General features: G+C 49.6%; 1 protein-coding gene across 4 annotated transcripts in view; it reads right to left on the bottom strand.

Annotated features, from left to right (window-relative positions):
- PHF21B (PHD finger protein 21B) overlaps positions 1-21,092 on the bottom strand; it is a 56,842-nt gene extending 35,750 nt beyond the window's left edge. For 2 of the 4 annotated variants that reach the window (XM_029079491.2, XM_029079494.2), the window contains exons 1-3: positions 20,963-21,092; positions 20,298-20,330; positions 19,874-19,939 (exon numbers count right to left, since the gene is read on the bottom strand). In XM_029079491.2, coding sequence (XP_028935324.1) covers positions 19,874-19,939; positions 20,298-20,330; positions 20,963-21,019 — 156 coding nt within the window. In that variant the 5' untranslated portion in view covers positions 21,020-21,092. The remainder of the gene's footprint in view (positions 1-19,873; positions 19,940-20,297; positions 20,331-20,962) is intronic. The other 2 variants (XM_029079492.2, XM_029079493.2) reach the window with 2 other exon arrangements.
- Positions 21,093-25,029: the final 3,937 nt, after the last annotated feature.

Below are 25,029 nucleotides of genomic sequence, written 5' to 3'. Positions count from 1 at the left end.
ACCCAGCACTTAGTACAGTCCCTGACACAAAGCAAGTGCTTAACAAATACCATGTTTTAAAAGAAAAAACACAAAAAACCTCAGGCTTGTCCCATCAGCTTGGAGAAGTGATCATGGGCCTCCAAAATAGACCCGTGACAGAATAAGGTGCATTCTCCCATCCTGGATATTTAAACGTTAATCTTCCCCTCCTTTCACCTCATTTTAGAACTTGTAACCACGAGCTGGAATCTTATTTCTCCGAATGAGAATCTAAAGGGAAAATTTCAATAATGTTCTACCTCATTAATACCCTGTCTTCACATTGGGGACGTTTTATAAATGCTCTTAATTAGGTAAAGCTTAAAATCCCTACCTAAAGCCCATATTTTTATGAGCTCAATTCTTTAAACAGGTTTTCAGTGAAAGGCAGTGCAGGTTTTTGTTAAAAAAAAATTGGTTCATTTATTATTGACTTTCTAAGTGGTTGGATTGTCCTGGGGACCATTCCCCATAGCTCCCAACAGATCATGCTCTTTCTTTTTCTTCTAATTCTCGGTGGAAATGCTCATAATTAAGGATCTGACCTCAAGTTGAAGAGTAAAATGCTTAATTAATTCACTCCCTGTCTCCTCCAGCATTTTTTAAACACTTGTGGATTCCCAGATTTCACTGCAAAGTGAAAAAAGACCGAGACTGTTACCCAACTTCAGAAGACCAACAGACTACAAGTCCAAGTTCGTTAAGACTTGGCTAATCAGGGGAATGGCTCACACAGGACAGTATTTATCAGGTGCTTATAATATGTGGAGCACTGTGCTAAGCACTGGAGTAGATGGAGGATAATCCAACCAAACCCGGAGTCTGCTCCCATCACAGAACTCCCAGTCTAAGGTGGAGGGGGAGCAGGGGTCTTATCCCCATTTTACAGGGGAGGGAAGTGAGGCCCAGAGAGATGAAGCATCTTTCCTGAGACTACACAGCAGGCTGGGGGCAGGGCTCAAGTTTGATTCCAGATCTTCCATGTTCCAGAGTGGCATTCCTCCTCTATAGACCTCGGGGTGCTAACGCTGCCTCCTTCCCTGGCAGCCCCGCTCAGGTCTCCAGTAACAGCCCGGCCAGAAATGCCGGCAAGGGCCTGCAATACTACCGTGATTCCCGGGGCTACCGTAATAGCCGGTGACCATGGCTGTCATACTAACCATAGTAACCATGGCTGCTTTATTGTCGCGGAAGCCACAGCTGTTGCATTAACCAGGGTCTCCAGGACTTATCATATTAATCCGGGAACCACAGCTACCATATTAATCACAGTAAACTGGGCTGCCATATTAACCTCATTGGCCAGTGGCCAGTGATCAGGATTGCCATATTAACCAGGATCCCCAGGACTAACATATTACTATGGTAACCACAGCTGCCATCTTAACCAGGGTTACCAGGGCTACCATATTACCAGGGTAACCATGGGTGTCATATTAACCACAGTGACTCTGCCATATGTCCTGGGGTAGAAAGCATGGGACCAGGGCTCTCTGGACCTCAGTTTCCTCAACTGTAAAATGGGGATGGTATTACCATCCTCTCCCAACCTGACAGGATGTTGTAAGGATTACATGAGATCAATGAAGCAAGAACACTTTGGAAAATGAAAACACTAAACAAATATCAAAGTATTATTCCCTCTAGACTGTAAGTCTGTTGTGGGTAGGGAATGTGTCTGTTATATTTTTGCGCTGTACTGTCCCAAGCAGTTAGCACAGTGCTTTGCACACAGTAATCACTCAGTAAATACAATCAATCATTGTAATTAGTAGATAATTATTTCCATTCCAAACTACATCAAGGTTTTCCTTCATGTTTCAGGCTTCTGTACTTTCCCAAACACTTAGTACAGTGCATTGGCCCTAATGGATGTTGAATAAATAGCTCAAACTCTTTCTACTCCCTCCTTCTCCTCCCCCTCCAACAACAACCAAAATGAGCCTGACAGCCCCAGAGACAACACACTAATACCCTCGTGGCCATGGAGCACCGTTGAATGGGTCAGGTTTCATGGTTGAAAAAAAATCCCGATAGCTAAACCCATTTGGCGTCCGAAACCGGCAATTACAACTTTCACCCAGTCACAGCCTTCAAGTGCTTAAGAAACCTGGACAGGCCAGTTTATGCAAATATAAGAATTAAGCACATTTCATCTCATTCTAATTCTACAATCATTTCTAATTCCTTTTCACTCACACTTTCATTTTCTTCTATTGTGATTTGATTTATTCATTAATCCAGTTGTCTGGAAATATAATCCAGTAAGGGCGAGTGTCAACTAATGCAATTAGAGCCTCAGAATGTTTTCTGGAGAAGCTCAGACGAAATGCTCAACTCCATGAGTGAACGTTTGGGTCCTCTGACCCTGGGGCCCAAGGTTGGGAGACCGCTGGCCCCCCAGGAGCTTCTCAGCCATCCCGATCCAACTTTTGATCAAGCAGTATTTACTGAGGGCCTACTGTTTGCATAACACTGTACTGGATGCTTACTGGTGCAGAACTCTTTACTGGATGCCTACTGGTGCAGAGAGCTGTTCTGGATGCTGACAGTGTGCTCTACTAAATGATGACTGTATTCGAGCACTGTACTGGATGCTGATCGCATGCAGAGCGCTGTACTGGATGATGTCTGTGTGCAAAGTGCTGTATTCATTCATTCAGTAGGATTTATTGAGCGCTTACTATGTGCAGAGCACTGTACTAAGGGCTTGGAATATAGAATTCAGCAATAGAGACAATCCCAGCCCAATAATGTGCTCACAGTCTAAACCGTACTGGATGATGACTGTATGAAGAGTGCTGTACTGGATGCTGATTGTGTACCAAGTGCAGTACTGGATGCCTACTGTGTTCCAAGCCCACTCTAGAAACCTTTGTTAGGAAATTAATGGCTGCTGGGTCCCAGGAAAGCAAGTGATGTTGGCTTCCAGGCAAATATTGTCCATGAGGATGTCCTCAAAGACACTGCAAGAATTCCCATCCTGCCCCCAGAGGCGGGGTCACATCCCAAATGAGCCCACCAAGCTAGCACATTCCAACTTGACTGAGGATGCAACGTTGAGGTAAACCCGCTATTGCTCTCAGTGTTGACAAAAGCAGTGCACGGTAGGGAGTAGGAGCATGGTAGCACTCTACCCTGACTTGGCTGAGTGAAAAGCAAATGGGTCGATGGATTGTTTGAGGGATTGCATGCCTCTGAGGATTCTCCCTGGGTCAGATCATGAAATGCAAAGGAACAAGACTGAAACCAAGGCTGGAGTCAAACTGTCTTTTGTCTGGGGGTCCCTCCATCCCTCCCCGGCCCACTTCACCCCTACCCACCCATCCTCATTATTCCACTTTTAATGGGACAGGCAATCAAGAGCCAACTGATCTTCCTCTTCATTCCGAATTATTTGCCGCATGATTGCGCCAAATTGAATCTGAAAGTCGATGAAAGCATCAATATCTCATTTGCTCACTGCAGGCAGGGATAATAATAATAATAATTATTAATAATAATAATTGTGGTATTTGTCAAGCACTTACTAGGTGCCAGACACTGTTCTAAGCACTGAGGTAGATACAAGCAAATCGGTTTGGACATAGTTCCTGTCCCACATAGGGCTCCCAGTCTTAATCCCCATTTTACAGATGAGGGAACTGAGACTCAGAGAAGTGAAGTGATTTGCCCAAGTTCAGCCAGCAGATCAGTGGTGGAGCTGGGATTAGAACCCAGATCTTTCTGTCTCCCAGGTCCGGGCTCTATCCACTAGACCACACTTCTTCTCAGGAGATCCAGCCCCAGGGCCACTGCAGCCATGGGGCAGAAGTATCATTATTCATCACTCTTTCTACTGCTGAACCTAAGTCCGTGAGTCCCCTCTCTGAGAGATGATTCAATCTCGGACTCCCCTCAGCCCCCCGGGGAGGCTTTCCAGGAAGCCGCCGGCCTCCCCACTCAGACCCGAGGAGGGTCTCTCTGCTTCCCGCCGGAGTCGGCCTGCCATCCACGGGAAAGAAGACCAAGCAGACAGTGCCTGTATTCTCCTGCTGCTCCACGGAGAAGGCACCAGGAGGAGTGCGCTCCAGGGGAAAGAATGCAGGACTGAGTTGGAAGCCCAGCTCCACCACGTGCCTGCTGGGTGACCTTGGGAAAGTTGCTTCACATCTCTGGGCCTCCAGTTCCTCTTCTGCAAAATGACTGTTAAAAATCCTTGTTCTCTCCCCCTTAGATGGTGATCTGCATATGTCCAATCTGAGCACACAACGAACACTAAATAAATACCATAATTCAATTCAATTATATTAAATTAAACCTATTCCCTTCCAGCTATGCAATCAATCAGCTCTTAGGACACTCTTCAACACATACAAAGAGAAGCAGTATGGCCTAGTCGATAGAGCACGGGCCTGGGAGTTAGAAGAACCTGGATTCTAATCCCTTCTCTACCACTTGTCTGCTGTGAGACCTTGAGAAAGTCACAACTTCTAGGGGCTTCAGCTACCTCATCTCTAAAATGAGAATTAAGACCGAAGTCCCATGTGGAACATGGACCATTCCCAACATGCACAATTCCACACCTGATTATCTTGTAGCTACCCAGGGCTTAGTACAGTGCCTGGAACACAGTAAGCACTTAACAAATACCATAAAAAAAAGCATGTGCTTAACAAATACCATAATAATAGTCAATGGTATTTATTGAGCACTTACTGTATGCAGAGCACTGTACAAACACTACTAAGTAACTGGACTGAGCCTTCATTCAGGGCCGGGTGGGGTTGGAGCCGGGGATGGGGTACTAGGTTAGCATCAGGTGGTCCCGTTCAAGCACCGGTCGGGGGCTGGCCAGGGTCCGACCAGAGGGCAGGGGTTACCACCTAGTCACTGTGAGCACAGGGACGAGGGTGGGGGCAGGGCTTTTAAAGGGGTGGGGGCTTATCAGTGGAACAGCCACTTGGGAAGCTTGGAGAGCTATCTGGAAGACCAGACATTGAAAGTTTCCATATAGACGGTTCCTCGTTCCTCGTTTCATTCCATGAAATGACTATCATGGGTGTTTCTGACCTGGCACCTGATAGCCTATATTGAGAATCCCACAGAGGGCCTCCTGCAGTTTGGGCACTGCAGATCCCCTTCAGGGGCTGCATGCACTTTGTACACTGCAGATCCCAAATGGGCTGTGTGCAGTTTGTAGACTGCAAATCCCACAAAGGGGCCCCATGCAATTTGTACAGTGCAGACCCCCCAGACAGGGGCCCAGAGTAACTTGTACAGCATGGATCCACCCAGGTTGAATTTTTGCCCTAGATGCAGATTCTGCTGATGAACATGATTCCCGTTCTTCTCTCTTCCTGGCGACCGTGAGAACCTAAACTTTTGGCAATAGCAGGCAGGTGGTGAATGCAGAGTGTCTACATTTTCTGCATATCAAATTTCCAGCAGAAAAATATAGCAGTTTGACAACTCCCTATGGGAAAGGATTGGGGGCGGGGGGGGGGGGGGGTTGGTGCACACACAGGATTGTGATTTAAAGGAAGTGATTATGCTCATTTAAAGTTAAATTAATAGTCACAATATCTTCATGGAAAATTGCTGCTAGGGTAGGAGGGTGGAAAGGCAGTGTGGTCTAGTGGAAGGAGCATGAGGCTTGGAGTCAGGAGAAGCAGTGTGGATGAGTGGACAGAGAGTGGCCTGGGAGTCAGAAGGACCTGGGTCCCAGTGCAGACTCTGTTACTTGCCTTCTGCGTGGCCCTATGTAAATCAGTTAACTTCCCCATGACTCAGTTTCCTCATCTGGAAAATGAGGATTAAAACTGTGAGCCCAAGTGGGACAAGGACAATATCCAACCCAATTATCTTATATCGACCCCGGTGGTTAGTACAGTAACTGGCACATAGTACGTGCTTTACAAGTTCCATAGTTATTATTATTATCTACCCCAGCATTTAGTACATAGTAAGCACTTAGCAAATACCATTATTACTAATATTATTATTTTTATTATATTTCATCCCAAAATTTCCTTTCCTGCCTACTTGACCCTTATTCTTCGTCCTGCTGTAAATATTTTTTATCTGTCAACCATTAGACTTAGACTTCCCTGCTTTGCGGTCAGGTAACATTGCCTTGCTTCTGATCTGCTCTGCCAAGTGCTTAGTAAGATGTTCTGCCCTCAGAAGGTGTTCAGTACATAATCATTCATTGATTGCATTAGTAGTAGAAGGAGAAGGAGGAGGAGAAAAAGAAGAGGAGTAACAGCAGTTGCAATAATACTTATTAGACTCCTACTGAGTTCAGTGACCTGAACTGAGCACTTGAGAAAGTACAAGTGTGAGAAATGTGAGACATATTTCTTCTGGGGGAGATAAATATAGAAATGATTGATTTCGAGATCCCTCCCTCCCCGTAGATTAACCGACCAATGGTATTTTTTCAATCTATCAATATTTATTGAGCTCTTACTGTGGGCAGAGCACTGCTCTAAGTGCTGGGGACAGTACAATATAACAATGTAACAGAGTTGGTAGACACATTCCCTGCCCTCAAGGAGCTTGCAATCTAGTAGGAGTCTGTTTCCCTGGGGGGAAAGTGGTCAATTGGTCAAAATCTATCTGGAAAGTGATGTGACATTAACTCGGCCTCTGGGACCCCCAATCTGCATTTCCAGCGTGGCTCAGTGGAAAGAGCCCGGGCTTGGGAGCCAGAGGTCATGGGTTTGAATCCCGGCTCTGCCACTTGTCAGCTGTGTGACTGTGGGCAAGTCTTCTCTGTGCCTCAGTGACCTCATCTGTAAAATTGGGATTAACTGTGAGCCCCACATGGGACAACCTGATTCCCCTGTATCTACCCCAGCGCTTAGAACAGTGCTCTGCACATAGTAAGCGCTTAACAAATACCAACATTATTATTTCCCCCGCAGACTTGGTCACCGCTGCCACCTCCTGCCCATTGTTCTCTCCCAAGCACTTAGTACAATGCTCTGCCCTCAGTAAGTGCTCAGTAAATACCATTGATTGACTTGAAACTTGTCCCAGCCCCACAGTACTTATGGAAATATTTTTATACTCTACTATTTCCCCTGTCCCTAATCTACCTTAATGTCTGTCTCCCACTGAAGATTGTAAATCTCTTGTGGGCAGGGATCGTGTCTACCAACTGTCTTGTATTGTATTCTCCCAAGTGCTTAGTACAGTGCCCTGCACATAGTAAGCACTCAATAAATGCCACTGGCTCTGCACACAGTAAGCACTCAGCAAATACCATTGGTTGATTGATTTCTTGACACACAGTTGAGAAGCTGAATAACCTAGTTCAATCCCAGCTCCACCACTTGACTGCCATGTGATCTTGGGCAAGTCACTTCGATTCTCTGTGCTTGTTACCTCATCTGTAAAAGAGGGATTAAGACTGTGAGCCCCACGTTGGGATAGGGACTGTGACCAACCTGACAACCTTGTATCCACCGCAGTGCTTAGAAGAGTACCTGGCACATAGTAAATACTTAGCAAATATCAGGACAATAACAATAATAATATTGGTGATAATAATATTGATGATCATCATCATAATAATACTATGGTCCTCTTACTCCCAGGCCCAGACTCTTTCCACTAAGCCATGCTGCTTTCCAGGTCCTTCCAAGGTCCTTCTCAGGAGGGGTCCCAGGGTCTAAGGTGCTGACATTCCCTCCCCACCCAGGGGGCTGGGGGGGAGTGTGTCATGATGGTGGGGGCAGAGAGATCAGGCGCATTTAATAATGTGGAGGAGGTCTTCATCTCTCAGGAGAGCAGGGGACACGAGGCCCATCAGAAGTGTCCCTTGTCACTTTGTAACCTGTGGCTCATATTCAATTCCATATCACAGGCCCAATAAATATATATTTTTAATTACATTTTCAGGCTCATTTACATTCGCATATTGGCTTTCCGCCTGAATGATATCAAAAGCCCTCTGTTCTTTCCATCTCTCGCTTCTCTCTTTCTCTCTCTCTCACTCTTTCTGTCCTCCCCAGTCGGCATATTTCTGAGGCCCAGGTCTTTCCTCTGTTCTGTGGTTCCTAAGAAAAGCTTCAGCTGGCCTACAGATCCACAGGCGATCATGGGCGGCTCGGAGAGATTCATTAAACGGAAAATTGTGGTGGTCAGCCCAGTCAACAAGCAGGATGGGCCAGTTGGTCTGCAAGCCAGCCTGTTTGAAGCATGTCCTAGCAGAAACAGTATGGGGCTGGGAGTCAGGGAACCTGGGTTCTAAATCTGCCCCATCACATGCCTGCCGTGTGACCTTAGGCAAATCATTTCACTTCTCTGGGCCTTAGTTCCTCATCTCCCTCCCACTTAGACTATAAGGGCCACCTGGGACAGGGACTGTGTATGACCTGATTATCTTGTTTAGTACAGTGTTTAGTACAGTGCTTGGCACAGAGGAAGGGCTTAACAAATCCCCAATTAATATCTATGTGGACAGATCTGCAAGGAAGTCCCAGCAACCTGTCCAGCCCTTAGAACAATGGCAAAGGCTCTATGCTGGATTCGTGCAAATCAAATAAAGGGACAACTTTACACTTTGGCCCACTGCCCCAGCAGTTGAATAATAAAAATAATAATTGTGGCATTTGTTAAGCACAAAGTATGTGCTTGAACTGGGGAAAATGTAATACAACCACACAGTCCCCATCCTACAAGGGGCTCATGGTCTAAGGGAGATGGGAAAACTGTTATTTAACCCCCGTTCTACCGATATGGAAACTGAGGCCCAAACAAGTAACGTAGTTGCCCAAGGTCCCCAGCAGGTAAGTGACAGAGCCAGGATCAGAACCCAGATCTCATGACTGCTATGCTCTTTCTGCTAGGCCACAATTCTTCCAGGACTGATTCCTCCACACAAACATTTGGTTCCTAAGTCTTGATGACTGGCACATAATAAGTGCTTAACAAATACCTTTTTTAAAAAAAAAAAAAGCACATGGGGCTTAGAGCCTATGAGGGAGGGAAAGTAGGGAGTTTTCCTCCATTTTACAGGTAGGGAAACTGAGGCCCAGAGAAGTTAGCTGACATGCCTAAGGTCACACAGCTGGCTAGAGACAGAGCTGCAAGATGCTTTCTTGCATAGCATTTCTTACGCGCTTTACTACGTGTCAAGCACTGTACTATACTAAACAATGGGGTAGATAGATACAAGATAATCAGGCTAGACAGAGTCGCTGTCCCACATGGGGCTCACAGTCTAAGTAGGAGGAAGAGCAGATACTGAATCCCCATTTTACAGATGAGAAAACTAAGTCTCAGAGAAGTGATTTGCCCAGATCATGCGATAGGATGTTAGCGATTCTTGTCTTATGCCATCGAGTCATCTTCGACCCATGGACCCATAGCAATGCCATGGACACATCTCTCCCATAACAGCCCACCTCCATCTGCAATCATTCTGGTAGTGCATCCATAGAGTTTTCTTAGCAAAAATACAGTAGTGGTTTACCATTGCCTCTTTCCGTGCAGTGGACTTGAGTCTTCGCCCTTGATTCTCTCCCACGCTGCTGCTGCTCAGCACAGGTGAGTTTTGACTTGTAGCAGATTGCCTTCCACTCGCTAGCCACTGCCCAAGCTAGGAAGGGAATGGATATGCCTCTACCTGGCTCTCCCTCCTGTAATTGAGACTGGTAGAGTACTGGGAACTCTCTAGGTGTGACCTTGAGAGGGGTGTTGACAATTAGGCAATTCTAAAAAAAAACCCCACAATGAAGCATCAAGTTCCAAACTTCTCTAAGTTAGACACCAAAAATGGGGTAGATTTGGGTGGGGAGGGACAGGAGGGACAGAAGAGATGAGGGGAAGAGGGAGATCGGGGGGTGGGGGAGAGGAGGAGGTTATCCGCAGGTTCCCCAACACCCCTGCTCTGAAAATTAAGTCCATTCTTCAAGCAGCACTACCCGCCCTCACACGGCTCCCATGCCCAAACCAGTCACTTCAGTGGCTGTGTTTCGGGCTCCCAGCCACAGGGTCCCAGAGACCTAACCTTTAACTTATCAGAGAGATTAAATACCGCCCCCCATCTCCGCCCTCCAGTCGATCAACCAATTGTGTTTATTGAGCGCTTACTATGTGCAGAGCACTGTACTAAACTCTTGGGAGAGTCCAATCTAACAATAAACAGACACATTCCCTGCCCACACCCTCTGCATGCTAAAGATGGAAATGGGTGGAAACGCAGCACGACTTCGATTTCAATGGCCGCTGGCGGTCGGAGGGTGAGGGGGTCAGCGATCAGCTCGAACTCAGCAACATCAGCAATTTCCCGGGGCGCCCTGCAAGGAGCTGCTTTAGAAAAAAGCTTACGTGGGTTCTCTCTCTCTTGAGCGACTAGGGAAGACAGAGAGCGATCCCCTGACCCTCAATGGTCCCTTGCTAGGAAACTGGCTACCAGATTCTGGATAGGGCCGGTGGGGCGCAGGGAGGACAGAGGGCAGCGAGGCTGTAGCCCGTGACCTCTCAGGCGGCCTGAAATAGTGACTCCTTAGCTTTCTTCCAAAAGATGAATACGTGTGGGATCGGTCCCATCTCCTGCCAGCCCTGCTGCCTCCCCTTTCCTGTTTCCTCTTGGTCGGGAGGATCAGTCTCACTCCCCGTCTCTGCCTCCTGCCCGCAACCCACCCCAGTACCCCTGCCAGCTCGACGCGGCCAGGCCCGGCCAGTGTCCACCTTCCACCTGTCTGGATGAGGACACCCTTCCTTACCACTCCAGGAAAGAGAGTTAATAATAATAATAACTGTGGTATTCGTTAAGCACTTACTATGTGCCAGGCAATGGATAAGCACTGAGGTGGATACAAGCAAATCGGGTTGGATGCAGTCCCTTTCTCATGTGGAGCTCACAGTCTCAATCTCCATTTTACAGATGAGGTAAGTGAGCCCTGGAGAAGTATCTTAATAGTAATAATGATAGTATTTGTTAAGTGCTTACTAAGTGCCAAGTACTGTCCTAAGCACTGGGGGGGATGCAAGGTATTCAGGTTGTCCCACGTGGGGCTCACAGTCTTAATCCCCACTTTACAGATAAGGTAACTGAGGCACAGAGAAGTGAAGTGACTTGCCCAAAGTCACACAGCTGACAAGTGGCGGAGCCAGGACTAGAACCCATGACCTCTGACTCCCAAGCCCATGCTCTTTCCACTGAGCCATGCTGCTTCTCTAAGCCCAGAATCTCATCTAGGAGCTGGGCTGAGAATCCCTCTATCTGAAAGGCAGGAAGGTCATTGTGCAAGCGAGCCGCATGTGGGCCGGGGGCTGTGTCCAACCTTATTATCTTCTATCTCCCCCAGAGCTTAGTACAGTGGGCAGGGACTTTATTGTTCTACTGTATTCTCCCAAGTGCTTAGTACAGTGCTCTGCACACGATATGTGCTCAGTAAATACAACTGACCAAAGCGGAGTAGATGCTTAAGTTATTCTTACCGGGACAAAGAATGCTGGGAAAAATCACCCTGCTGGCTGAAGGGATGGATGGCCCAACTGGAGACTGAGGTGGACCCAAGGAACAAGCAGTGTGGGAAGCAGTGGGAAACACTGTGGCTTAGTGGGGAAAGCACAGGCCTGGGAGTTCTAGGAGCTGGGTTCTAAACCTGGAGCCGCCCCTTGTCTGCTGCATGTCCTTGGATAAGTCACTTCACTTTTCTCAGTCTCAGTCTCCTCAACAGTGAAATGGGGATTCAATCCTTGTTCTCCCTCTTATTTAAACTGTGAGCCCCATGTGGGACATGGACTGTGCCTGACCTGACTAACCTGTATCTACCCCAGTGCTTAGAACAGACTTGGCACACAGTAACGCTTACCAAATACTAGAAAAAAAATCCAGTGGTAAAAGTGCCCAAGAAGCGAGAAAGTGGCTATAGAGTGCATCATCTCTCCTAAAGTACTTTGGGAGGGGGTGACCCAAAAACAGCCGAGATTGAAGAACAAACACCCAGTTCCTGGAGTCCGCATTGGGTACTTTCTGACGTGGAAGGGGTAGCTGCTCTCCTCTCTCTCTCTTCGAACAGCATCCGCGAAATGAAAGGCAATTGTCCCTGCGATTCTTCCTTTGGAGTAGACAAAGAGCCTTGTGAGGGGAAAGCTTGCTAAATCACAAGGATAATCACCCTAGCCAGCTCCTCTAATGAGACACCATGGGATTACCGGAGTTATTATAAGAGTCGTCTTATTGAAGAAATTCAAAGTTAATTGAAATCAATTGTGCTGCTCTGACAGCAGGTGTTTGAAGAGGCTCAAGTATCAAAGCGGACGGTTTAGGACGGACGTCGCAGTCACTCTTGCCCCCGGTCCACGGTGGGTGGCGGGCTCGGGCAGGTCAGGGAAGGGCAGAGCCAAAGCGGGTGGCCAGTCTGGGACGTGGATTCTCCCCAGCTGCCAGGAGGCCACCAGCCAGATCAGCCTGTAGCTCTGAACCTCCTCTCCAAAAGCCACTCTGTCCAGATTGACAATGTCATTCTGATCCCCCAGGGCAGCAAAAGTTCTATTCACTGTCCTCATAGCCAGTCTTGTGGCTCCTTCTGGAGAGCCCAGACAGAGTGTTGGATGACCAGTCCAGAACTCAGTCCGATCCATCTGTCCATCTGTCTGCCCATCCATTCATCCTTTTGACCATCCTCCCACCTATCGTGCCAGCCAGCCTTCCATACATCTGCCCATGCATCCATCCATGCGACCATCCATCCATCCTGCCATCAGTCCGTCCATCCATCTATCCATCCATCCATATGTCCTCCTTTCCATTAGTTGATCCATCTATCCATCTGTCCATTCTGCCATCAGTCTGTCCGTCCATCCGTCCATCCATCCATCCATCCATCCATCCATCCATCCATCCATCCATCCACTGTTTTGTCCATCCTTCCATCTGTTTACCCATCTATTCATCCATCCATTCATCCATCTACCCATGCTTTTGTCAGTCTGTCCGCCAGCCCATCCACCCATCCACCCTTCTGTCAACCCATCCCTCCAACCATCCATCCTTCTATCCTACCATCAGTTTGTCCGTCCACCCAGCCAGTCATCTAGACGATGGGGGCTCGCCTTTGGGGGCCTAAGGATTTGGGACAAACAGATACAAAATCTACTATCCAGACAATCCTTCCCATCTACTGATTTGGAAGGCAGCAAGAAAAATTGTTTGGGGCTTGAGAAACACTGATCTTGGGTTTCCCAGTGCCCCCAGAATCCAGTTCAAGGTAGTGGTGGTGATGAGACTGTAAGCTCGTTGTGGGCAGGAAATGTGTTTGTTCATTGTGATAGTGTACTCTCTCAAGCTTTTAGTATAGTGTTCTGCACATAGTAAACGCTCAATAAATACGAATGAATGAATGAATGAATGACTTTAAGCGGATCCTGAGCCACGGTGGGGTTCTCCTGTGCCACCCCAGCTGGGACCCAGCAATGATGCCAGCTTCTTGTGCCAGCAGAGAACAGTGGCACAGAAACCAGGGAGGCCACACACGAGAGTCAAACATATAATGATAATAATCATAATAATTGTGGTATTTATTCATTGCTTACTACGTGCGTTGGTTCTCGAGAATGTGTCTTCCAATTCCTTCGTGGAAGGAAAGTTTCTTTCTTTGCCTTTTGGAGGAGACCTGGAAACGAGCTGATGCCCACAAGGCTTCTGGAAAAGTAAGTCCTTTTTCAAGGTTTCCTTTCCTTTCAAGTTTCTTTTCTAGAAGCAGTGTTGCCTAGTGAAAAGAGCCTGGGACTCAGAGGACCTGGGTTCTAATCCCAGCTCTGCCACTTGACTGCTCTATGACCTTGGACAAGTCACTTAATTTCTTTGTACCTCAGTTACCTCCTCTGTAAAATGGGGATTAAATCTGAGTCCCATGTGGGACTGGAACTCTGTCCAACCTGATTAGCTTGTGTCTACCCCAGTTCTGAGTACAGTGCCTGGCACATAGTAAGCGCATAACAAATACCATGAAAAAAAAAAGACCTGCATCACCATCCCACTGGGAAATAATTCCTTTAAGATAGAATTTTGATGATGAATATTGACATTTCTCTTTTTCTTTCACCTTTTTTTTGTTGGTATTTATTAAGCACTTACTATGTGCCGAGCACTGTTCTAAGTGACTTGCCCAAAGTCACACAGCTGACAAGTGGCGGAGCCGGGATTCGAACTCATGACCTCTGACTCCAAAGCCCGTGCTCTTTCCACTGAGCCATGTTGCTTCTCATGCTTCTCATGCTTCTCACCTTTCTAAAGACCTGAAATAATGATGTATAATAATTGTGATATTTGGTAAGTGCTTACTACATCGTAAGCTCTGAAGTAGACAGAAGTTATAAGGTGAGACTCAGCGTCCGCCTCACATGAGACTCACAGTTTAAAGGAGACTGAGACCAGATATTTAATAATCTCCACTTTACAGAAGTGGAAGCTGAGGCACAGAGAAGTTACGTGACCTTTTCCAAGACCACACAGCAAAGAAGTGGCAGAGCCAGGATTAGAATCCACACCTCCTGACACCCAGCCCTAGGCTCTTTCCACTGGGCAGCACTCCTTCTGTCAGTGGTCTGCCCTTCCATCTCTACCTTAAAAATCCCCCAAGTCTTTATCTGTTACTGAGATGATTTTTTTTTTTGTCACCACTTGGAGCTCTGACAAATAGGCCCAGGACAATGTCTCCAACCCCATCTTAATTCAACCCACCCCGGGTTAAATAATCAGTGGTGTTTATTGAGTACTTACTGTGTGCAGAACACTGTACGAAGAGCTAGGGAGAGGACAATAGAAGGGGTCAGCCTGCTCCCTGCCTTCAAGGAGCATATAATCTAGTGGAGCACTTATGTATATACGGATAATGAAATGGACAGTCAATCGGCTCATTCTGATTGTCCTGTTTGTAAATATTTTAAATCCATCTCCACAAGTAGAATGGAAGCTCCTTCTGGTCAGGAAATAGGTCATATCCTTGATTTGTACTTCCCTGGCACCCAGTACAGTGCCCTGACCCCAGTGGGAGCTCAATTCACCCCATAACTGCTCAACTCCTACGAGTGCACTGCTATTGGGTAAAACAGTGATTGCCAACTTTTGGGTTTGATTCTCTGGACGTATGGGGTTATGCTGTATTGTTTCCCTGTGTCCGTGCGTTTGGCCGTGTTCGAGGTTGAGGGTGTCTTAAAGGAATGAGTCAGGCCAGGTCCAACACCTTCCTCCTCCAGACTTTCCTCCTCCAGATCTTTCTCGCCAAGAACTTCCTCCTCCACATCTTCCTCTTTCAGACCTTCCTCCTCCAGACTTTCCTCCTCCACACCTTCCTCCTCCACACTTTCCTCCTCCACACTTTCCTGCTCCAGACCTTCCTCCTCCACACCTTCCTTCTCCACACCTTCCTCCCCAAGACCTTCCTCCTCCAATCAATCCATCAATCAGCAGGCCATTTATTGAACACATACTGTAGTAACTGCTTAGGAGAGTACAGTACAATAGAGTTAGGGGACACATTCCCTGCCCGCAAGAAGCTTACAGCCTAGAGCGGGAGGCAGACATTAAAATCAATTGCCGATGGATATATACATAAATTCTGCAAGGCTGGGGTAAAAGTCAAAGTGATTAAAGAGTGCAGACCTAAGTTCAAATAAGTCCACTCTCACTTCCCCGAGTAAGTCTATTCTCTTTCTTTTTTGACCGCCAGGCCCCAAGAAAGGAGTGTTCTGCACAAGAAGCCGTGTGGCTAAGTGGATAGAACCTGGGCCTGGGAATAAGAAGGATCTGGGTTCTAAGCCTGGCTCCACCGCGGGTCTGCTGTGTGACCTTGGACAGGTCAGTTCACTTCTCTGGGCCTCAGTTCCCTCACCTGTAAATGGGAATTAAGGCTGTTTGCCCCATTTGGGACGGGGGACTGTGTCCAACCTGATTAGCTTGTATCTTCCCCAGCGCTTAATACAGTGCTTACCACATAGCAAGTGCTTAACAAATACCATAAAAAAGTGCATAGGTGACACAATAGTGATAGCAAACAGGGGAAGAGATTCTTTCCCCACATCTCAATCGCCACTGTGGCCCGAGATCACCAACCTTAACCAAACTCTGCCCAAGGGAGGCCAGGTGAGCAGTACTAGCTTCCAAACTCCTTTCACTGGTGGCCTGCCCAACACTGAGAGAGACAATGCAGCCGGTTCATTAACATGCTGGACCACTCTTCCCCCGCCCCCCACCTCTCCCCACCCCCTCCCTCCTCGCCACATAAAATGTCACAAAGGGGGAAAGGAGGAAGAAAAAAAAAACAGCACTTGGGGGGTCTCGCTCCTACAAATGGGAGTTTCACCGTGTAAGGCCACAAGCAGGCCTTGTCCCAACATCTTAATTTCTAGTTACTTAGCACTTTCTAAGTGAGAAAAAAAAAATAAAGTTCAGAAGAAAGGGGAATACGTTGCCTTTGTTTGCTCCCCGATTTTGGATCCAAAAAAAGGTCAGGGCTGGAAACGGCATACCCCCTTTGCCCCACAAAATGTTCCCTCGTTGTTGAAACACTATTTTTAAACACGTCTTTCTGCCTTTTCTAAATTCCAGCATGACATATGATAAATAGCTTCTCTTTCACTACCACCATAAAAATGTAAATAGCCTTGAAAGAGTTGCCACAATGGTAGGGGGAATCAAACGCACACCACCTACTCTCCTCTTCAAAATTGTGAAAACTATTCTCATAAAGATATTCTGTGGCAGACATCGCTACTACCTTTCTTGAGTTGGTTTGTGATTTGGGGTTTTTTGGTTGTAGTTTTTGAATCCTCTGTCTCGGTTGTTGCACGGTGGCCAATCAGCCTCAAAATAAAATAAATAAATAAATATCTAAAGGCTTAACGGCTCTTGGCTAGTGTGCAGTGGGAGATTGGCCTGAAAAAAGAAAGTATCGGATTTGATGCTCTACGGTGATTAACCATCTTTGTGCTCCACGGAGTAGGGTAGTCTAACCCCTCCCCCTCCAAAAATGGCATCAAAGCAATCAAAATGGTAATGATCGCCCCCTCCTCCAAACTCTGCAGAGTTTTCTCCATGTTCTCGCCCGAAGGGAGACCCCCCCCCCAACACACACACACACACACCCGCCCTCCACCAACCTCACAAAATGGAAGCTTCCACTACCAAGCCCAGGGGGGTTTGACAAATTCGGATCCCCGAATCCTGAGCAAGGGGCAGGGGGTGGAGGAGAAAAATAAATAAGGGAACCCCTCCGTGCACCGACATGGCCCACTCCATCTCCTCCTCCTCCTCCCCGACCACCTTCACCAACACTTTATAACTTTCGCTAGGCTTCGAAATAAAATAGCGGCTCACCCCACCCTCAACCATCCTTCTTCTTCTCCTGCCCCCCCCTTCCCTCTCCCCTCCCCCCTTTCCTCTTCCTCCTCCCCTCCTCTTCTTCCTCCTCCCCTTCGCTCCTCCTCCTTTCACCTTCCTCCTCCTCTTCTTCCCTCTCCCTGCCAGAAATAAACGCATAAAGAACGTAAAAGCTGAGATGGCTTCATGGACCGGGGGTTTGGAAATCTGAGCCACTTTGGTCTCGGGGGGCATTGGGGAGAGGAGATCGGGGGTCGGGGGTGGGGGAAAGGAGCCTGGGGGCGGAGGGTGCAGGGGGATCCAGCTTTGCAATCAGCAGCAATGACAATCGCCTTCTCATTAATAAGAGTCCGCGGCGCTGGACCAAGTTTGGCTCTGGAATCCGGGTCGCTCGGCTGCATTCCTAAGGAATCGTGATCGATTCGGAGGGGGGAAAGGGATGGGGGAGGGGGGAAAGAGATGGGGGAGGGGGGAAAGAGATGGGGGAGGGGAGCAGGCAACCAGAGGGATATGGAGGGGGCCGGGGAGGGAAGGGGGCGGGAGGGGGCAGATCCCATTTCCGCCAAAAGAGCTTTTGGAAAGCTGCGGAAGCCCCGAGGGATTGGATGCCAGGTTGAAAGTTCTTGGCTCAGGGCTAGGGGAGGGGGGTCCAGGGGGAGGAGGAGGAGGAAGAGGCCCAGAGGAGAAGTGCGGGGGGTGGGGGATGGGGGGGCTGCGAGCCGGCAGATACCCTTTGGGCTTTTACACTAGAAGTACCGAAAGTGGGGAGGGGGCGAGGAAGAGATCGGGGCAGTGAGAAGGGAGGAGAGGAGGAAGAGAATGAGGAGGAAGAGATTGGGGAAGGGAGGAGGGAGGGACAGAGGGGAGGTTGGGAAGGGGGGAGGGAGGGGAGGAGGAGAGGATGGGAAAGGGAGGAGGGGGAGGAGAGGTTGGGGAAGGGAGGAGGGAGGGGAAGATGGAAGAGGGAGGAGGGAGAAGTTGGGGAAGGGAGGAGGGAGGGGAAAGAGGGAGGAGGGAGGAGGGAGGAGGGAGGAGAGGTTGGGAAAGGGAGGAGGGGGAGGAGAGGTTGGGGAAGGGAGGGGGGAGGGGAAGTTGGCAAAGGGAGGAGGGGGAGGAGGGAGGAGAAAGACTGAGGGAGGGGGAGGAGAGGCTGAGGAAGGGAGGAGGGAGGGGAAGATTGAGGATGGAGGGGGGAGGAGAGGTTGGGAAAGAGAGAAGGGGAGGAGAGATTGGGGAAGGGAGGAGGGAGGGGAAGATTGAGGGAGAGGGAGGGGAAGATTGAGGATGGAGGGGGGAGGAGAGGATGAGGAAGGGGGGGGGGGAGGAAAGGTTGGGAAAGGGAGGAGAGAGGGGAAAGATTGAGGAAGGGAAGAGGGAGGGGGAGAGGAGAGGCTGGGGAAGGGAGGAGGAAGAGTTTGGGGAGGGGAGGGGAAGGAGGAGAGGAGGAAGAGGTTGGGGGAGGGAGGTGGGGAGGGGCTGCGTGCAGTGGCGTGCAGTGGCGTGCAGCGGCGTGCAGCGCCGGCCGGGCGGAGGAGCGGCGGGGCCGCGCTTCCTCGGGCCTCTGTTCGCGGTGCTGAAGACGCGCGGTCCCCGGCGAGACCCTCCAAAGACCCGGAGCAACTCCATCACCGCACGCACAACTTTCGGCCTCCCCAGGGAGGGCAGGGGAGGGCACGGGGTGGGGGGTGGGGGTAGGGTAGACCTCCCCATCGCCACCCCAGCTTGGCACCTGAGCCCCCCACCCACCCCAGAACTTTTTTTAACCTAAAAATCAAAAGTTTGCAAGGGTGGGGAGGAGGAGGAGCGCTCTCGGCTCTTTGGTCTTGGGGGAGGGGGGGTCCCACTAATCTCCACCATCACGGACGCAGAGGAAAAAGTCAAAAGTGGCCCAGATCGACGAGGATCGATCAATCAAATCCAACGCGCCAGCTCGGAACGGAACGAGACAATGGCAAGGGGGGGGGGGGGGTGGGGGAGGAGGAAAGGTGTAAAAAGTCATCCATAAAAACGCGTTTTGCGAAGGGAACCAGAACAGGCTTGAGCCACGGAACCCCGGCCGCCCCGGATCCCCAAGTTTCCCTCTTCACGTTGCCCGGGGTGGGGGGGTGGGGGCTCCAACTGCAAAGTAACCCGAAGGAAGAGAATTTTCCATATTCCTAAAACATGTCGACAAACTCAAAATGGACGCCTCAAAAAATTGTTCTTTCTACGTTTTAAGTCCGGCTTCTCTCCCCTCCCCTCCCCCCCTTTTTTGAGGGGGGGTGGGAGTCATTATTAACCTCCCTCTCAGTCGTGAGGAAAGTAAAACCCGGATTCCTTTCTTCCGAGAGACAGAGACAGAGGAGACAGAGAGAGAAGGAGAGAGTGAACAGGAAGAGAGAGAAGCAACAATGTAACTTTATGGGCTCGGAAAATGTATCTCTATTCCCTTCTCTCCGTATTTTTAGCTGACGCAGACACTTTTTCGGGTGTTGCGAAAGGACAGGCGCAAGCCCCGATCATCTAAGAGCGAATGAATCCCATTCTTACTTGGTTTTCATTTAGAGCTGCTATCCTTAATTGCTTTTCGCGGATTTGTTTCTTAAGCTCGCCGTTCTGCAAAAATGGCAATAGAATGCATGTTCAGGAGAGGTGTTAACTCCTCTGTAAAGAATAAACTTGCGATCTCAAATTGGTTAAAACGCAAACGATTCCTTCCCCCCCCCCCCCAATCTCTCCCCAACACACTCGTGCGCACACATACACACACATGCACACACCAAAGCCTTCTAAAACCGCACACGCACAAATGCACACACACACACACACAGAGGCAACCCGTAGCGGAGGACTCGGAGCAGACCACAAAATGAGATCTCTGTACTGATAAAGTTTCTCATTTTCCTGTCCCAACACCAAAGCACTCAATGCACCAGGATAAAACACTGAAACGTCAGCACCATCTGCATTTTACCTGTGGATTTGGCTTCATCTGTGCAACTAGTTTCTATTAAAAAAAAAAAAGAAGATCGCCCGAGATGGAGGAATGAGAAACTGTTTCAACTTTAAGGGGTTTTGTTAAAAAAAAATAAATAATGAGTGTGTGCGTGTGTGTGTGAGTGTGTGTGAGAAAAGGGGGAGGGGGGTATATGAACAAAGAGGCAAGTAAATACAGCGAGTCAGTTTCAAGCAAAAGCTCATAAATATTCAAGTCTCGTCCTAATCTCTCCAGCACACGCACGCACACGCACCCCCTCGCTCACACTCGCACACACTCACACCGGCTCCCACCGCAATCTTACTCCAGCTCCCTTCGGCCGCCAAGACCACAACAAAAACACAAACTCGGGGCAAACAATCTGCAAAGCTACTTTTTCTCCCGGTGGGCGAGATCGCAAAGGGGGAGCCCGGGAGAGGGGGAGGCCTCCCCCCTTCCTCACTTGTCCCCCACCCCTGCACCAGCCCCCACCCCCGTCCACCCCGACAGCTGGACCCGGATTCTCCAGGCCGGCTGGAGTCCAGCCAGCCCTCCTGCTGCCCCTCTGCTTGGTCCCCCCCTTCCCCCTCGGGGGGCTGCAGGACGCCGGGGTCTGTCCTGCTGGAGGCCCCGCTGCAGGCCGCGGCCTCCACCGTCTTTACCTGGTGGCACTGGATCTCCACTTTGATCGCCGCCTCCTGCAAGCTCTGCAGCTCCATCCCCGTAACTTGTCAACCACTTGGAGCTCACTTTTCCCCCGCGATCCCAGTGTGAAGTTGTTTTGGTTTGGGGGAGGGGAGGAGGAGGAGGGGGGGGAAGGGGAGGAGGAGGGGGAGGGGAGGAGGAGGGGAGGGGGAGCAAGAAGCCAATGCAAACGCCGGGGAGAGAGGAAGAAAGGCAGGAGGAGGAGAAGCCCGGCGGGAACAATCGGGACAACCCCTCAGTCTTCAAAGCAACTTCTCCCTCGCCTCTTGGCTGGAGGGATGGAGGGACCCGAGCTCATCCCTCCCTTTCCACCCATGGGGGGGGGGGGGAGAAGAGAAAAACTCCCCTCCAATCCCCCCCCCTTTTTTAACACTCCCCTCCCCCTCCCCTAGAGGCGGCCCGGCGCCCAAGGTCGCCCGCCCGGAGACTAGCTTCGCCCCCCCCCCCCCCCCTCCCCAGCCACCGCCGCGTCCCGGACCACGGAGACTTGAAACGGGAGGGACTATATTCCTCAGCCCGCGCCTTGATTTCACTTGGCCTCGGGAAAAAGTTGTGCCTCGGCTGTCAATGCTAATTCGGAAGTGCCCGGATGGAGCAGGCAGTGGCGGGGGGGGGGGGGGGGGGGGGGAGGGGAATGGGGAACTAACAGGATCCTCCCCCCCTTCCCACCCCCACCCCCCGCCAAGTACATGCGCACTGATGCTCCGCGGTGAGCGAGAGAACAACAAAAGTGCTTGGAGACCGGGGGGCGGTGGGGGGGGGGGGGGGGGGGAGGAAGAGGAGAAGGAGAGAGAGAGAAGAGGAAGAGGAGGGAGAGAGGAGGAGAAAGAAAGAGGGAAGAGGAAGAGAGAGGAGAAGGAGAGAGAGAGAAGAGGAAGAGAGAGAGAAGAAAGAAAGAGGAGAGAAAGAGAGAGGAGGAAAGAGAAGAGGAAAGAGACAGGAGGAGAAAGAAAGAGGAGGAGAGAGAGGAGAAGCTAGACGAAGAGGGAGAAGGGAGGAGGAGAGGAGAGGTAGAGAGGAAGAGAAGTGGAAGAGAAGAAGAAGGGAGAAGGATGAAGGGGGAGACGAGAGGAAGAAAGAGGGAGAGGAAGGGGAAGAGACGAAGAGGGCGAAGGGGGAAAGAGAGGAAAGGGAGAAGGGGAGAGAAAAGAAGGAAAGACGAGGAAAGAAGAGGGGGGAAAGAGGAAGAGGCAGAAAGGGAAAAGAGAAGAAAGAAAGGGACAGAAAGGAGGAGGAAGAGGGGGGAGAGACGAAGAGGGAGAAGGAGAGAAAGGAGGAGGAAGGGGGGGAGAGACGAAGGGGGAGAGAGGAGAGGAGTGGTAGGAGTGGAAGAGAGGAGAGGGATAAGGGAAGAGGGAAGGAGGAAAGGGAGAGAGGAGGAGGAAAGGCGGAGAGAAGGGGAGAGAGATGAAGAGGGAGAAGGGGAGAGAGAGGAGAGGAAGAAAGAGGGAGAGGAGGAGGAAGGGAGAGACGAAGAGGGAGAAAGGGGAGAGGTAAAGAGGGGGAGTGGAAGAGAGGAGAGGGAGAAGGGGGAGAGAAAAGGCAGGAGGATAGAGGGAGAAAGGAGGAGGAGGAAAGACAGAGAGAGGAGAGGGGGAGAGACGAAGAGGGAGAAGGGGTAGAGGAGAGGAAGAAAGAGGGAGAGAAAGGAGGAGGAGAGAGGGAGAGAGAAGAGGGCAGGAGACAGATGAAGGAGAGAGAGAGAGAGCGCTGAGGAGAGAGTCCGAAACTCTCAGCAACGGGAACTTGGAAAGTGCAGAGGGAGAGAGAGAAGGGGGTCAGTGGGGGGCTGGGGGCGGCGGAGGGTGCCTCTCTGGCTCCTCTCCCCTCCCGACTCCCCCCCCCCACCCCCAGACCAACCTCTGATTGCTGCAGACCAAGAGGTGCTGGAGAACACCTCTGTTTGCTGCTTTCCCCCCCGCCCTAATTCCTCCTCCCTTTGGGCCCCCCACCTAGAAGAAAGACTGCTGCCCTCAAATCCCTCTCTTCCCGCCCCCCACACCCCCGGTCTGGGAAGCGTTATAATGGAAGGTCTTAAACTGGGGATGGGCAGATCATTGAATTTTTCTCTTCCCCCCTTTCCCCCCACCTTTCCTTTCTCCCTCTCTTCCGACCTCTTTCCTTTCTCTTGCTCCCCCCTTTCCATTCTCCTCTGGCCTTCCTTTCGCTAGCCACTAGCACTGGGCCTTGAAAAAATTAAATTACCTGTGGCCAAGTTCCCCCACCAGCGGTGCCCCCCCCCCAAAAGATCCCTTGCAATTCAAACAGTGGGCGCACTGTTCCCCTGAATGTGAATGTGGAGTTCTCTCTTAGGCAGCCATTCGGAATGGGAAAAGGGAGTGGGGAGTCGAGAAGTCAACGGGGAATCAGTCGCATCCCCCAAACTGAAAATCACGGCCTGGTTATGGCTTCAAGAGAGGTCGTTTTTGGGAATCCGAACTTCGCTGCCGGTGACTTTGCGGCTGAAAATCGCGGTTTTTCACCACCAATTAAATCTGGGTCGAGGGTCTATCGGCTGCTGTCCTGCTGCCTGAAACGGGGACAGATTCAGAGGAACGAATGCTTTGGTTCTGGATTCTGAAAGCCCAATTTGCTTTAACTTTCCCTACCCAAACCCTCCCCTACCTTCCCAACCTATTTCTGACAACTCAACGCACTCTCGTCCCCGGAAAAGTAAAAAGTGAATGAAAAACAGAGATTTCTGGGTGAACGTATTGTTGAATTTTTCTCGTCTGAGGGGTGGGGAGGGGGCACTAGCTGGCGACGTTTCATATCCTACATATTCAAGATTGGATCATCTGTTTTTAGGGCACTGATCAGGCAAGAAAAATGAACGCACCCCATCGGACCGGGTGAACGAACGTTCAACCACATTAAAATGCCTCCTCCCTAAAGGTTTTAGGGGGGGAAAAAAAGGAAAACCTTGGGCAAAGCATGTTGTTCTGGTTTCAGGGGAAAAAAATCACACGGTTATATTTTTGAGAGCTTTTTTTTAAATTAGGTATAATTTTAGAGTACGATTATGGCAAAAAAAAAAAAAACAAAACCCAACCGAGAGCTGTCGTTGTTTATGTACCAAAAAAAAAAAGTGGGGGGGGGGAAGGCATCCATTGCTTAAATATTCCAAGTGGCCTTTACTGCAGAAGGTAGTATTCCGAAATACTGAGCCCCTCTTCTTGAGAACTTTTTTAATGGTATTTGCTAAGCGCTTACTATTTGCCAGGTACTGTTCTAAGCGCTACGGTAGATATGAGACATTCAGGTTGGACACAGTTCCTGAGCCACATGGGACTCGTGATCTTAATCTCCATTTTACAGATGGGGCAACTGAGGCCCAGAGAAGGGAAGTGATTTGCCCAAGGTCACCCAGCAGACAAGCGGCAGAGCCAGGATTAGAACACAAATCCTTCTGACTCCCAGGGCCGTGCTCTATCCATTAGGGATTAATGATTTTAAGTTCCTTAACTTGTACTAATAATAATTAATAATAATTTTGGTATTTGTTACACACTTACTATGTGCAGAGCACTGTTCTAAGCGCTGGGGTAGATACAGCGTAATCAGGTTGTCCCACGTGAGGCTCACAGTTAATTCCCATTTGACAGATGAGGTAACTGAGGCACAGAGAAGTTAAGTGACTTGCCCACAGTGACACAGCTGACAAGTGGCAGAGCTGGGATTCAAACTCATGACCTCTGACTCCCAAGCCCATGCTCTTTCCACTGAGCCACGTTGCTTCTCTTCTAACATCATAATTATCATCATCATCATCATCAATGGTATTTACTGAGTGCTTACTATGTCTAGAACACTTTACCAATAATTATGCTTTTTGCCCCTGCTTTCTTCAGTGATGACCCAGGGCTTGGGCGGAAGATGGGAAAAATGAGAAGTCAGAGGCTTGTCCAAGGGGAAAGAGTGTGGACCTGAGAGTCAGAGGACCTCGGTTCTAATCCTGCCACCGCCACTTTTCTGCTGTATGATCTCAGGCAAGTCACTTCATTTCTCTGAGTCTCAGTTGCTT

Source organism: Ornithorhynchus anatinus, chromosome 14, assembly GCF_004115215.2.
Source record: "Ornithorhynchus anatinus isolate Pmale09 chromosome 14, mOrnAna1.pri.v4, whole genome shotgun sequence".
Taxonomy (NCBI): Eukaryota; Metazoa; Chordata; class Mammalia; order Monotremata; family Ornithorhynchidae; genus Ornithorhynchus; species Ornithorhynchus anatinus.
Note: the sequence above shows the minus strand (reverse complement) of the source record. Positions and strands in the feature narration are given on the sequence as shown.